This window comes from Aristolochia californica, unplaced genomic scaffold, assembly GCF_029961685.1.
Source record: "Aristolochia californica isolate CCGP_79_NKW_82.1479 unplaced genomic scaffold, dmAriCali1.0.hap1 SCAF_14, whole genome shotgun sequence".
NCBI classification, from domain to species: Eukaryota; Viridiplantae; Streptophyta; class Magnoliopsida; order Piperales; family Aristolochiaceae; genus Aristolochia; species Aristolochia californica.
The window spans coordinates 7,173,362-7,189,114 of NW_027181815.1; the positions used below are offsets into that span (position 1 = coordinate 7,173,362).

At 37.4% G+C, this 15,753-nt stretch overlaps 1 protein-coding gene across 1 annotated transcript; it reads right to left on the minus strand.

Annotated features, from left to right (window-relative positions):
* Positions 1 to 2,542: 2,542 nt before the first annotated feature.
* Positions 2,543 to 9,388, minus strand: LOC137950899 (uncharacterized). Its single transcript, XM_068797561.1, has 7 exons — positions 9,327 to 9,388; positions 5,226 to 5,388; positions 4,997 to 5,090; positions 4,246 to 4,445; positions 3,499 to 3,610; positions 2,811 to 2,973; positions 2,543 to 2,693 (listed from the first exon to the last, which is right to left on the minus strand). The coding sequence occupies exons 1-6, from the start codon at positions 9,384 to 9,386 to the stop codon at positions 2,919 to 2,921; spliced, it is 684 nt and encodes a 227-aa protein (XP_068653662.1). The 5' UTR covers positions 9,387 to 9,388; the 3' UTR covers positions 2,543 to 2,693; positions 2,811 to 2,918.
* Between the last annotated feature and the right edge of the window lie 6,365 nt (positions 9,389 to 15,753).

Below are 15,753 nucleotides of genomic sequence, written 5' to 3' on the forward strand. Positions count from 1 at the left end.
AAGGGCAGCTGAATCCGTCATCCCAAATATTCTGCTGTCGGCCACCCATGCCAGTTTGGCCCACAGAATATGATTGGTCAATGGGAACCATATCATCCCCACGTGCACACCCTGCCCCACGCTCTCAGGCCGCTGTCCCCCTCCCTTCTCGCATAACTCCAACCTTCACCAACCTGCTTAACAATTTTCAAACTTGTTCTCAGCCTCCAATCCTTACTCGAACCAGACATTCTCCTACTCCGTCAAACGCATTACCATTTCTTGTAGCGACGCTAATGGATCGCCGGCTCCACTCAGACGTTTACGTCCGTATGGGTAGTTGATGTGCCTGCTGCACTGCAGACCAGCAGAATCTCGGCGAGTTATCCAACCGATTGTTTCTGCTGCAATTAAAAATTCGAATCCCAGATTTTTTGGTTTTTTGCAGGCGGAGAGGGAGATATACGCCTCCGGAGTCCAATATTCGAAATCAATCAAGGTTGGGCACTCCAGCAACATCGGCTTCTGATCAATTTTCAACGACGAGTCGCGGTGCTGGGCTGGCTGCTAGCACCCTTTCCCTTTCTCTGTCTTCCAAATATTCTAGAAAACAAATCTGCATGAACAGAGCTCATAATGGGATCTAGAGAGATGGATTAGGTTCGACCCACGAAATCAATTTAAGTTTAGCGGACGATCATCAATATCACCACACCCCCATATTATTGATCATACTTGTCAGTTATAATTCATAAGCAGCTTTTAAGGAGAAATTATTAGTTCAGCAGTTCATTAGCTTGGTATAATGCGGCAGTGTATGACTATGATTAGATAAGGCATCAAGATTAGTGTATGACTATAATCAGAGCCAGCATGTGAAAGTGACGAGCGTGCCACGGGGGCCTGCCTCCATTGACGAACTGAAACGCAGGTCTTCCATAGTCTCAGCAGTATCAGTTCATTTCTAAATTGGGAAACCCCTGGATAATCGAAAAGGCGCGTCGTTAAATATTGAGAGATCTTCGAGATGAACATTTGGGAATTTGGGATTCTACTTAGATGATGATCTTTACTTGCTCGGAGAAACATAACAACCCATTGGAAGTGACAGAAAAGGTCACTCGACGTGTCCTCTTTTGCCTCCGAGAGTCGATGAGATGAGGAAGAAGGAGAAGATAGTAGAGTAGGCTTAGGCCCCTCGATCCATTATTTCCCCTTTCCATCTTTTCGTTCTATTCTTTTCAATGGTGGATGCACGAGGGGCACTGAAATTTCTGACTTGTAAGAGTGTGAATGCAGTGATGAGAGAGAGAGTGCGGCGTGATGATTGAACTGACTACATTCACACGGGGCTTCTCAACAGCATCCGAATTCCATCTTAAAAAGTAAAAGATAAATGAACGAGAGGCTGGATTGACTGTTGACCAGTGCCACTCGAAGAAGAGGGCATCGAAGAGGACTAGAGTGGTCCGGAGCCTGAATGATAGGGCGCAGGGGCAGCCCCATCTTCCCCATGTCTTTGATATTCGGGAATGGTCAATTGGTCGTACCGCCCCCACGAGCGATACTGGACCATGGTGTCCGTACCATGACCTCTGAGCCGGGGAGCCATCATTTCGTCTGTTGACTCATGAGTTGGATATTTTGCAGGTCGAGATAATTTGAATAAAAATAATATTATTTGTAAAAACTAGTTACTTTGAAATAATGTTTTACGTATATAGAATTTACATTCAATCTGATGATTCCAGTTGCTATTAGTTAACAATAATAATTTTTAAAAGGTACTTAGCTTGCTAAATTTTTTTAAGAAACTGGTTACAGAATAAATGGGCTCACCAGATGCTACGCCTACGCCAGACCATAATTGAGAAATGGTCCGACTTCTACGATTTTGCACTAGGGACGAGAAGAGACAAGAGAAGATCAGTATCGCATGATCCGCCACTCAAATCATGACACGCACCCTTCGTTATTCCCGACATTTCATTTTCTCTGATGAAGTTTCTGACGTGGAAGCATGTCAAAGTTGGCCATGACTGGCCCCAGTGACAGCGCCATCCTGAAGTAGAAGTGCGCATGCTCGCTTTTCCAGTGGTCTCCACGTAAAAACCTCCGGCCCTAGTGCACCACGGAATTGTCGGAAGGAAATATGGAGACCACGGGAGCTGAACCGGGTCCACCACTAACAGAGACGAGTGCTTTGCATTTAGCCATCCTATAATTTATCTCAACCACCTACGGCGGCAAGTCATGATAATGCCCCTCATGGTTCATGGTTCATTCACTGACTAAAACATGTAGAACCAATACGATGGCAAAACCTTGGGGACCATCCAATACAAAAGGCTATTTGGTACAAAACATGTAAAACAGCATGATAACTTCAATCGTGCTCAGACGGCTGAGATAACCATGTGGCAGGTTTCTCACCAAATAACCTTTCGTATTAGAGGGTAAAACTTTGCTTAAACATTTATATTTTAAGGTATTCTCATGACTGAATAATCAGAATAGGAATTGAGGAACAATGAATAGAGGGAAGGAGCAAGCTCTGCCTCACGTCAAAATTTGAACTGTATCGTCGTCAACAACATCTTTTTTCTAGGTTGATGAAGCTTTTGCCACCGAACTTAAGTGTTCCAGTAAGGATTTGTGCTGAGCTGTCGAATTCCACCAGGGGCAAATCAAGGTTAATCGACTCCATCACATTCCTGCACCCATCGGGGAAGACTGATAAGCAATGATCCCTCAAAGCACAACACCGGATAACATGACAACCAAGGATGACAAGACTACAGCTGCACTTTCTCGGTCTGTAATGAACTCACCAGACATTTACTGACAGAAACGGATGAATGTCAAGAAACAACAGTAACCTTAGTTGATTGCTTTTAGGAACTAGCATTGCACCCTTCCTCCATGTAGCTAAACTCTCCCTACTCCATGTAACTATGTTTCAGCCTCTTTGGGTTGATAACTGTATGGGAGTCACTGTGAGATGCATAAAAGCATGCTTTAGTGCATATGTATTGAAAATAAATCAAAAATCCGGAAACAGGAGAGATCAGTTCACCAAAATCTTGAAACACCAGTACATACTCTTAACAGTTCTATTGGTTTCATTCAAGAGCAAGACTAGCCAATTCAGGAGATTCTTTGATTGGCACCAACCAATCAAGATGTTCAAAATGGATACTTCTGTTTAACCATTCGTTAAGCCAAAACAATAATGCATCAGTAAATAAGAACCTTATCCTGACAAGGGGCAGATAAAACCCTTCAGTAGATTACAAATTTCTTTTTCAATTAGTCATAGTTTATCTTGTGCAGATAATGCAACTCTAGATTAATCTTAAAATTAGCCAGCAGTTCTCAAAAGAACCGATCTAGAAATAATAACAGTAGAAGGGAATAAATAGGCATGCTTAAGCAGAAACTTTGAGAAGGTGAACAAATTTCTAAATGGTTGAGCCCTTGTTGAAGGATATAGCATCAACATAAAACAAGGTAACTTACCTAGAATCATCTTCAAATGAGCTCAAGGCTAGTACAGAATCCTTTAAATGCTCAATATCTCTGAGGAGTTTATTATTTTCCGAAGTTCCATGCTGTATGTCTACCTGCAACACTGCAGTATCTATAATAGGTGCAATCTTTTCAGCAAAATACTTTCATGATGACAATGCAATGGAATAAACGAGAGATCCATGATTGGTGATCCATGTCAGAAACAAATAGTTGTGCAGATCATTAACATCTAAGAAGTTGAGTCAAAGAACTTATAATTTCCTTTCTGATTCTTTTGATTGCTATCAAATAGAGAAAGTTAGCTTTCCTATTATATTTTCAGCACAAAAGAAAGAAATGCAAAGAAAAGAATATATTTTAGTTTCTTTGCTTTTGTTGTTTCAGCTTATTCTTTTTGTTTTTTCTTTTTACTTCCCCGCAGGAACCAAATAGACTGGAAAGGTGTTGTTGTTTTCAAATTAATCACTCTGAAAAGAGTGAATAAAGAATGTAAGTTACTAACCACAATTAAGTAGTGGTTATCCTTTATACCTTCTTTACCCTTTTAACACAGAATTTTATATCAGTACAAGAAAACGTGCAATAGGAAATGATCAACATGAATACATGTGTCTAGCTGAATCAAAGTTTAGAAATCATCAAACACTGATAAAAGAAACTTCAGTAAAAAAAATAAAAAAAAGGAAAAAAAAAAAAAACAATGTTACAGCAGACTACAGAGAAGAAGCAACCAACGAGTATTTGACTTGTGCAATCCTTCAAGGACCTCTTCAAAGTACAGTGATATAGAGCTTTTCAGAGAACAAATTTTTGTATTCATCTCAGAAACTTCCTTTTCTAAAGAATCTTTCTCCATTAACAGCATCAACTGCCCTTGATTTTCCTCTTTGCCAATGTTTCTCTGGAAAGTTTCACACTGCAAGATAAATTTCTCCCTGAAAAAATGAAGGGAAAAAAAAGGTCAATAGCTCAAACATTTTTTTCTTCCTGAAATTTTTATTTGTAAGTGAAAATTTAAGCTACACCAGGACTATATTACAGTTAAAACAATCGAGTCTTCACCACTTATTTTCTTAATGTCGATAACACTTGCATATAACACCCAATACTCCTAGTGAGACTTGAACCCAAGACCTTACACAAGGAACCCTTCCCCAAAATGTTGCTTATTGAGATCCAGTTAGCAAGTCTTAGATTGTCATGTTCGACTTTGAATTGGAGAATTTCATAAACTTTTTGAGAGGTGATTTCCTGTATTTCCACAGCAGAGGCAACAGAAAACCATATAAAGTTTGCTATCCACCTCTCAGGAATTGTAGCAACACAGCCTCTATGACTTTTGAGTTTCTTTAATTGTTATCATAAATTCTCTTAGATATCCAAAGAAAATAATATAACTATTTCAAGAAAAAACTGCATAGGGAATTGTCTCTGCATCATTTTTGCCTTATGCATATGATATAGTAATAAAGATCACAGTTAGTACCGATTTTCAGACATTCTTTTAACTATGTCTTCCATATTTGTCCTCAGAAAATCCACTTCCTTCCTCATTAGTTCCAATGACGTACTTGTAACAGCTGTGACAGAAAAAAATAAGCATACTATTGCCAGAAAGAAAACTTCAGCGTAGGCATCATCATGATCAGTCTACAAATGTTTAGTAAATAAATCATTAGGGCAACAAAACAGGAATAGAAACAAATACAAATTACCAGTTACTTGGGTTAAGATAAGAATTTCAAATTCTATGACACTAGTCATCTTTGTCAATTCTGCTTCTCTCATCAGTAAACTCTTTTCAATTTCAAAGCATTTTACTATCTCTGATTCTATTTCCCTTGTTTGCTGGATAGCTGACTCAATTTCCTCATTGACCTGATAAGAGAAAGATAGTTCAAAAGATTTCATTATAAAGCCACTTGTGTGTTCTTTACTGAAAATAAGAAGGTCACAATGTTCACTCTTTTTGTCATACTCAGATGCAACATTTAAGCAGACACCCGCAGATCTTTTATTCATTTCTTGGTGATTTCTTATTCCACTTACATCTTACTAGACCGTCTCAGGCTTTACATGCATTAACTACTGCTTTACATAGGTCCCCAAAGTTCATTGATATGATTTCTGAATAAACAGATGATTCCTTTGCTAGAAGTGGGGAGTCCCTGCAACACCTTGTCAAGAACCACCCTCCCCCTTGATTAGTTCCTAGAGACTCACTTCTTTTTGCTCTTTTTATCTTATTTTCCTTGTATGATATGCCACCTCTTACACCTACGGTAACAGAATCTCATTATATTGTTTTCAAACAAAAAATTAAATACAGAAAAATTAAGGTTTCTTTTTTAAAAATTTCTGACCAAGGGACAAAAAATAGCAAGCATGAAACAGAATAAAATAACACCAGTTGCATAAAGGGTGTGGGTGCTCTCTAACTACCAGAGATTGGAGAGAAACTTCACCCTGTTGTATGGCCCTCTAGGAGTAGCAGTAAGCTAGTTATCTTGTTAGAAGTATGTGGTTCAATTTTCATGTAATTCTGAGCTGTATTTAGTGAGTTATGGGAACTCCTACTATTTTGGAACTTCATATAAAATCTCACTATAAGCTGTATTTATGAGCTGTAAGCTAGTTATCTTGTTAGAAGTATGTGGTTCAATTTTCATGTAATTCTGAGCTGTATTTAGTGAGTTTTTCATTTCATTATAAAACTCCACCTTACATCCAATAACTGTCAACTCCTACTATTTTGGAACTTCATATAAAATCCCCCTTCAATGGCTGTTTTCTAAATAGGTGAGAGTGATACAGCTTAGTAACTATAGCAACTAGAGCAAAATCAACTAAACGGGTGAAAGATTTAGAAATTCAAGATAAATGGCTCTGAGAGGCCCATTTTTGAAATAGAACATAAGATACTAAATCTCTCACCTTTTCATGGAGCAATACTAATAGTCCAATGTTATCGTATATTATTGTAATTTCTGTATCATGAAAGGGTATTATTGTAATTTCTGTATCATGAAAGGGTATTATTGTAATTTCTGTATCTTATAACTTAACCTATGTATATCTATGTATCGGGAGGAAATAAACGGCAACAAAATCAAAATCGATCTCTTGGTTTTGGGAAAATCTTGACATCCAACTCCATATGGAGGAGGTTCTCCATTCGAAAAAGGTGAGAATTTGAAAGGATGTTGCACATGATTTTCTTCTTCATTATTCATACCCTTGTCAAGCCATAATCAAACCTATCAAGGTGCATCTAAAATAGGCAGGAATGACTGAATAGGAGACAGCACTAATGGCATATTATTAATAATAACAGTACAAGGTAATGGAGAAATAATATCAGAGTAGAGAATCTTTTCAAGAAATGTAACATCAGCTCAGATATACATATTTTACTTAAGTTATGCACAAGAAAAATGCAGGAGATGCTTCTAGCAATAAACCAACCAACATCCGGTCTAAACATGTGAAAACAAAGAAGTGCATCCAAAAAATTTAGATGGGAGAGAAATTTTGGCTAGATGAGAAGGATAATCTCTAAAGAAACACTTCCTGAGACTATTACAGACATATACCCAGGGAATTAGTTCGATGTCTAGGAGTTGTAATCTTCCTATTAATGATAGTAATAGCTTTTACAGGATAGTACCACCTTGGGGTTAGATGAGCTTTTGCGGGGCTACAGTAATTACAAGCTTAGCTAGTACCATACCTGTAGTAGGAGATACCATAGTGACTTGGCTTTGGGGTGGTTTCTACGTGGACAATGCCACCTTAAATCGTTTTTTTAGTCTCCATCATTTTACTCCCCTTTATTTGAGTAGGCATCAGTCTTCTTCATTTGGATATAAAATGACCAAAAGACCCCTACTTGATATTTAACACTCCCCCTCAAGTTAGAGCATATATGTTTAGAAGACCCAAGTTGTTACAAATTATCCCAAACTCATGTTTTTCCAACACTTTGGTAAAGATATCACCAAGTTAATAACTAGATCAAACATAAAGGGAAACAATTTCCTTCCTCATAACTGCATCTCATATGAAATGGCAATCAACCTCTATATGTTTCATTCCTGGAACACAAAATTAATTGCAATGAAAACAGCCTCCTGGTTATTGTAAATCATAATAATAGATTTTGAAACAAGTAGATTTAACTCTGGGAGAAATGATTTAATCCACATTAGTTCATTTACAGTGTGTGTCATAACTCAGCATTCAGCCTTTGGACCACAAATGGGCCACTGCATTTTGTTTTGTACTCTTCCAACTAACTAAATTTCCTTCCACAAACACATAATACCCAGTAGTTGACTTCCTATCCAGCTTAGGTCATGCATAATTTGTAACTAAGAAAGCCTCTATCTATAAATGATAGGCTCAAAGAACAATCCCTTTCCAAGTGACCCTTTTAAGTATTTCATATTATCTGAGCAACTTCCAAATAAACTCCACACGGGCATTCTATGAACTGAATCACCACACTTACAACAAATGATATATTAGGGCGTGTAACTGTGACATAAATCAACTTGCCAACAAATCTCCAGTACATTGTCTTATCCTTGAGTTCATCATTGTCTTTATTATGAAGACCATGACCAACCTCCATAGGTGTCTCTACAAGTTTAGAACCTAATAACCATACTCCTGCAACATATTTGTAACACACTTCCTTTGCGCTAAAACAATTCATGTCTTACTTCAAGCAACTTCTATTACAGATTATTATAGACTTATATAGAGAATGTAAAATAATCAAAATACCCCTACTTGATATTCAACAATTTCATATAACTTCTACAAGCTTTTTCAACATAAATGGGATTCTTCAAGGTATCCTACACTTGGCTGTATTTAAGCACATCACTCATAAATAGATATGATCCACCATACTGTTAACCATCCTGTAGATTATCTCTTCATCATCTTTAATCCATTGCTCACCAGTATCAAGTTGATGTGACAAATGACCAAATAAAACTTTGACAATATTGACTTCTTTACAAAAATCAACCAAGGGAAATACCTACAATTCACAATAAGATTAACTTTAGTAAATTTCTAGCATTGTATTTGAACTTAAAATTTGAGGAACTACCGGAGGAACTATTAAGTTTAGGTGACATTAACTTAGAAAACCTTCAAGAAATCTTTTTGTTCCTTTAGAACCACGTGAATAGTCTTGCCAAAGCAACAGGGCTTTCTGCATATTACTTTTAGGAAAAGAAAATATGATAGATGAGCAGCAAAAAATCTTCTATAGAAGTTTCGAATGAGACAACTTAGTAACTAAAGAAGCAATCTGAACGGTAGGCAGAGTAAATTGTTATGAGAGATTAGAGGAGAAATAATTCTTCTAACGCTAAAGATCAGAAAGACTATTAGTGAGCGTGGACGTGCGCGCATGACCATAATTTTTCATGTAAGAAGACCATATGCTGAACTAGAAATCTGATATAACGATCTACTTTCCTAAACAAGCTCCAGGGTTCCAATCGAGGTCTAGGATCTCCATATCGAACATAACTCAGACTAGAGTTATTTTCCAGACCGCCATCCCCTATAGAGGTCCGTAAAAGTATTATATGATATGAATGCTAAATTTTATCATAAAATGTATTAAAATAACGATATTCTGATTTCCTACAGAAGCCTGGTGCCTCTATCTCAAAGTCAGAAGGAATTTGATGTTAACTGATAATAAACAAACATTTAACTTACATACTTGCTAATTCTTGGAAATAAAAGAGGAAAGAGGTGATGATAGAGAATGTCTAGGATGGCTTTGCTACCTGATCCAGCGTATCCTTGGAAGACGATATTGCACAGAGAATAGTGGCCAAGTCCTCCATATTACCTCCCTTGCTCGGAGGGAAACGAAAAGACGCGTATTTGAATTTTCTGAGACAAAAAATAGAGTCTGGTCGGGTTTGGATTTGGCTATTTTTGAGTTCAACTAATGTTATTAAAACCAAACCGACCATCAAACATACGGGTTAGACCGGGTTCAATTATAGTTGGCCAAAAGTGGGATGCTACTATTATATTTATTATATATTTTTATTTCAATTATATAATCCAATAGTTTAGTAAACTAATAGGATATTTTTAATTCAAATGTTTAATATCTACTTCTAATTCTTCCTTCAACCAAAAAAATTTCAAGTCTCGTACATTAATTATCGAATCGAAACAGATTCAACCGTTCGATTTGTGATCGAACCATACCAACTGACTAAATCATCTAATTTGATTTTTGTCTAAATAAGAACCGAATAAAAAGTCCAAATTCAATTTAACAAATTGAATCGGCCTATTCAGTCTGGTTTCGACAACATACATATTGGGGAAGCACACTTTTTGTTAACAATTCAAAGATTGAGAAATGGCCATCCATGAACCTTTAATTATAATTTTTGATTACACTATTTGGGAAGGATGCCCTAATTATATAAATCAAGAATAAGATTACATAAATCAAGGAGAAGTTATAAGAAATTCCTAATTAGCTAAAAAAATTAAATCTCTAGAGATCATTTCAAGAAGAGGAAAGTAGTACTTTCTTTGATCAGCCTCTTGGAATTTCATATTTACCCTTGAGTTGTAAGCAAGTGGCAAAATTTTAGTTTGGTCCCCATATTCATGCTCCCTTGCTCCTTGGGATGTGGAACACCTTCACCAATGAAATTTTTGTGGTGCCTCCTCTTTCTATTTTCTTGTTTTCTTCTGAACTTGGTGCTTTTGAGGGTGTAATTGAGTTTCTTCATCAAGTTTGAACCCTAAAAGACTGAAACAATAGGAATCGCAGACATGAAACACGATGACCATCATTATCGCTTTACTCAAGCAAATATAAAAAAATTAACAATGCAAAACACTTTTAATATTTCATCAAAGCAAGAAAACTCTGAGAGGACTGATCAAGATTACGATCCAGGTCTAATTATGAACAGAGTCCATTACTAAGGTACAATTGCTGGAGGTCAGGGAGCAGGCCGGATAACCAGTCAATCTTAGTGTCCAGTCTTTGAAGGTAATGCGTGATTACCATACTCTTCCGCATGCATCTCACTTCACACTAACGATATTACTTTTCAAATCAACAAGCCATTTGAGCAAACTTCCTTTGAAAACACAAGCACAGCTAGCATGATCATGAGCTGCAGAGTGACAAGCACAGAACTTCAGCTTGATTAGATTTGGACAAGAGTTGCTTTAAAAAGAGCAGCTTAGAACTTGAATCCGCCATTAAAGTGTCCAAGGGGACAAAGAAGTATACTTCTGTGCTGGAGTGGGCGCAGCGGGCCCAACAAAGGGTTGAGCAGGCGTGGAAATAATGTCGCAAGTATCTTCCAGTGGTGGGCAAGAAGATGGTCACTTTGAAAAGAAGCAACACAGAGGAATCTACTTTGTGCCATGAAAAGATCGGCGTCCCTCTGGTAGATTCCGTTACCATCTTCTCAGTCGTCACTCTGCAACAGCCATGAATTTTGATGGATGGTTCATGCATCTCTTGACCCTTTCGTAAGCCGAGTCGTCTGTTAGTTTTCTTTCTCATCTTCCACTTTCGAAACTGGCTCATTAATTGGTTACTAGGATTCTGTAGGCTTCTTGTTCCATCAACACTGTCATTAAGTCTAAATAAACCATCGTTAAGGTTCAGAAACATAATAGATGTTAAGCTTTATGTAATATTTCATTTAGATTTAAGCTAAAAAATAGTATTATCTCACTCGAAATCTTAAACAATCGAACATTTTTTCATCCGAGCTCGAACAAATTACAAGGCGGTTTGGTTTGGTGCTACCCCTAGGTGCCGGAGATCACTAGTCCATCTCAAGCTCACGGCATCAATGGGGTAAACAGTGAAGACATGTAACAGAGAATTAATCTAAGTGCGAATATCTGCATTAGCTAACTAATTTAGCACAAAAATGGGTTTTGCTACTTCACCCGAACAATGTCTCCAAGAGCTAAGATGGGTACAATTAGATGAGATGTTACTGGGTGATTGGCTTTCTTTTCCAGTCAAAAGGAAGAAAAAGATGCTTCTCAACAACTAAAAAATAAATAAAAGAAAGAAAATCCGCGCGTCATAGGAGTGTGAAAAGCAAATTAATTTTATTCGCCTTTGTGTGTAAAGAAGGCCATGAAGAGCACACAGCCTACGAATGAAAATGCCATTTCTAAATGATCGGAGGTAGGTGGAAGACGGTCAAGCAGAGGTGGGGTACCTCCTCCTCGTCGCTTCTCATGGTGGAATCCTCTTTATTGGTGAAAAAGCCAAGCAAAAGCCATCTTGGAATCAATCTTTTAGTGCGTGCAGCCACCAAGAAGTTTGTTCCCAGAAATAAGCCAACTCGCTAAAAGATAGCTCGTTTACTCCGATATAGATCGAGATTAGGCCTCAAATCTAAACCACCAGAATTGAGCTGAAACAAGGATCTCGGCCATTGTCGTTTACCTCCTTCCCTTACAGTACCTGAAAAAGGGCCATTAGGTTAGTTCTTTAACGAAAAACAAAAAACTTCTAGCGGAGAAGATTCATGTCGAATCTTTTCCATGCAGCGGGGACCGGCAAATCGTCTTTGCGAGTTGGTAACGAACCATCATGGTGGGACAGTATATCTGTTACTAATCAAAGAAGCTTACGTTTATCACATGCACTGTTTCTTAGATCATTTGCATGGCTCATTCGAGTGCACCAGAAAGGTCAGACTCCATGGATCCTTTCGGAGAAGATGGTAACGAACTGAACCGCATGGCTCATTTTTAATGAAATGAATGGCATGAAGAGCATTTCAATCTTTTGATTGTAGGAAAGAAGATCGTGTTGACCCGAAATTCAATCCTCGTTGGCGTGAAAAATCAGCTTCTCTTCATTTGATTGGGGAGATTCTCATCTTCCGCAGGTTTTACTCTTGTTTCATTCCTTGATCAAGCTTCTTAATGAAGATAGGGTTTAGGGTGAGCATGGCTTTGTCAAGTTGATCTATACATGATTTTAGGTTTATAACTCTATCCCAAAATGACTAATTGAGTTAGTAAGCCTCTTTTTACTCATTGATTTATGTGCTAGTATTCCTTGATACTCCCCTCACAAGTGGTTCCTCTTTGACGCTCCTACATGTGGATAGTTTGGGTAGAAGTCCCATGTTTTAGTACTATGTGAAAATTAGATCGAAAGGTTATCGAAAATAATTAGTCGAGTAAGGAAACCTTTTTCTAACTCATAAATGTAAGATTTTTTTACTCATTGATCCATGTGGAACTATTCTTTAACAAGGGTTATATGTACACAAATGTAAAGGAATAATTTACATCATTTAAAAGTTAATTAATAATTAAAAGTTCTTTAAAGCATATATAAATACTATGGAGGAAAAACAATTCCTACCACTATCAAGTAGTAGCATTAAAAAACATAGTAAGGAAGAAACAAAGTGTATCATCATGTATGATACCTTTTTTAAGTAAAACAATAGAAATAATTTTTTTTTTAAGTGAATAGCTAACTTTTGGCATCTCTTTGAAGGGCTCAATTGCACATATATAACAAAGAATCACATAGACTTGAGATGGAACACCTTCACTATAACTTTCATGTGGGTTTAGGACTAGCATCTTTTGTATTATATGCTATTTCGAGATTCCAAGAATTGCCTACTCAAGTAGACTTCGATACATTAGATGACGTTAGCTAATACCTTTTGACAAACATAATGAAGACTTCACAATAATATTTAAAAAAAAAAAGAAAAAAAAAAGAGTCAGACTTGTCATGATGACTTTGGTGATAGAAAAAAAAAAGCCCCAAATTTCAAAACTTATATGATTCAGTAGTATGTGTCAAGACCATGAGATAAGATGCCATTTATTTCATTTTCACTTACTCTCAAGTTATTATGTGGATTTGTTCTATCCAACGGATCTGGAATTTCTTAGATCATTACCTAAAACCCTATTTAACTCAACAAGAATTTTTTTTGTGAATGTCAAACTTATGATTAAAAAATTATACTCTTTATAAATCTTTAAAAAGTTTAATGAATTAGGCAGAGATACACACACAAAAGCAAGTAAAATTTAAGAAAACAAGTTCTTTAGTAAAAAATAATACAAGACATAGAAATATCTAATAGAAAATAGCATTTTTAGTTTTTACTATGTGACTAGCCAAGTTACTAAGTTTATTTTCTATTAATAAATCTAATTTCTTTCTCCTTGTTCGTAATCCATGTGGACTATTCTTTAATGCTCACGAACTACTCACTTCTTCCCAAACAAAAAGATTTAATATAACATATTTGCTCTCCCACCCCACTCACATACATGTGAAAAACGGTCTGGTATGAATTCAAAGTTAATAAAACCGTGTATTTATTATGCGCCTCTTAAACTTTAAGTCGTAGACCTAAATCTAACTTATATGGTATCAGAGTGGGTACAACACTGAAAAAATGAGAAATTTAATATTTGGGAAGATGACTCTAACTTTTGCTAGTTAAGAGGAGATGGATATTGATCTAACTTTAATGAAACAAATATTTCATAACCAAATACTTGTAAAAAGAAGAGGCAAAAAAGTCGATTTTCAATAGTTGTAATTAACAGGTGTGGGCGTCTTGATCATCAGATCCAAATCGCCATCAAGTGATAGGGGTACAAGACCGAAGAGATTCCTCTCCAACCCTTTTGGATCATTCTGGATGTAAGCTCAGCAACCACCTTCTCTGAGTTGTTGATCAGCAGTGAGCTTCGCCTCTTGGGTGTTCGCCTCTTGGGTGCTCTTTGGGGCCGTATATCATCATGGTACATGAGAAAGCTAGTGCATGGGATGAACACCTTAGACTGAAGTCGAATAATTCCTACGTTTGACGAATTTGCCTTCTTTGAAACTAAAACCTTTGAGAATGTCTCCACTAAATCTAGTCCTTTTGGTGTTGGAATCATATTTCCAAATTGACAGACCCCCGTTGTTTGTAGTGATATCGAGTGTTTCTAAATCGGAAAGAATCGCTCTGTTGCTGCTGTTTGATTATTTGATTTGACCGTCAACAGGTCTTCGAGTTGTGGGAAATGCCTGACATGGGAAGTTCGCACTGTAACTGAAATGGCTGGAGATGTTTGGAGGAGTGAAGATTGGTAGCAGAAAAGAGGTGGGAGGTTTTATAGATTTGAATATAATTTTGCTTTTGAAAAGAGGATGATCAAGAAAAATTAGCCATTAAATGACCTGGGTGGGCAGCGGAATTCTATGCGACGACAGAGGAGAAGAATTTCTTTGAAAACTTTACTCGATAGCACTTAATTAAGGTAAATAATTCCTGTCTTCGTTATGTTTCTCTCAAATTCATACGAAATCATTGTTTTCCCCTGTTTTGGAATATCATCGTAATTGCTTATCTTGATTTTCAAAAGGGATGGATCGGCTCTCAAAAGCAAAAACAAAAGACGCGTGCAAATCACGGTTCCATGCTTACAGCAACCAAGACCAAACACGAATCATCTTGCAAACAAAGCTCTTTATTTATGTCATACTCAAACAGAGAATAGAATCGGGAGGGAAAAAAATCACAATCCGAAGAAGAAACAAGCCTTAATTGTTAGAATTAAATCATGGGGAAGACGAACCACGGCGGCCGCATTGCCACCTGCAAAACTGTAGAGGAAACGACTAAAGCCGTTATTTGGAATTTTTGCCTGGTTATCCCTTCTGTATTGACACCCAAAAGGCAGGCTCTGAATCGTTCTTGATTCTCTACCTCAGAACCGGTCGGAGACCCATTTCCAACCGGCCGGGCCAGAGCCAGACCGCTTTAGAAAGCAAAACTGGCCACCGACAGCCCATTAGCCACGGGGAAAAGGGCGTACAGATTATTCTCAGTAGCGAATTTGTGATTCTTCTGTTCAGTGGGCAGGTCTTCGGAAAAAAGATGATGACGGTCTCAATGGAGCGGACAGGATGTCACCCAAAGCGGAAAAGAGATGCACCAAGGCACAAACCCGAGGAAAGTCGACGAAGAAGCTGAAAGTTCGTCGAAAGTCGATATTTTACTTCATTAATTTTTCCCCAACCGATGAATCTGTATCCAGTTCGGACTTTAAATATCTGGGTTCTGTGAATGTCCATGATGTAAAGGGCAAGCGAGTGTCCTTGGTTTTAAAAATAAGGCGGAGATGCAGAAAAGGTTGAACAATCTGATAAAGGGAACGGAG

Coding starts and splice junctions, on each gene's coding strand:
- LOC137950899 (XM_068797561.1), bottom strand. CDS start 9,386: ATGGAGGACTTGGCCACTATTCTCTGTGCAATATCGTCTTCCAAGGAT. Junction 5,091..5,225: donor TATCTTAACCCAAGTAACTG/GTAATTTGTATT, acceptor TTTCTGTCACAG/CTGTTACAAGTACGTCATTG. Junction 3,611..4,245: donor ATTGCACAAGTCAAATACTC/GTTGGTTGCTTC, acceptor TAGATACTGCAG/TGTTGCAGGTAGACATACAG.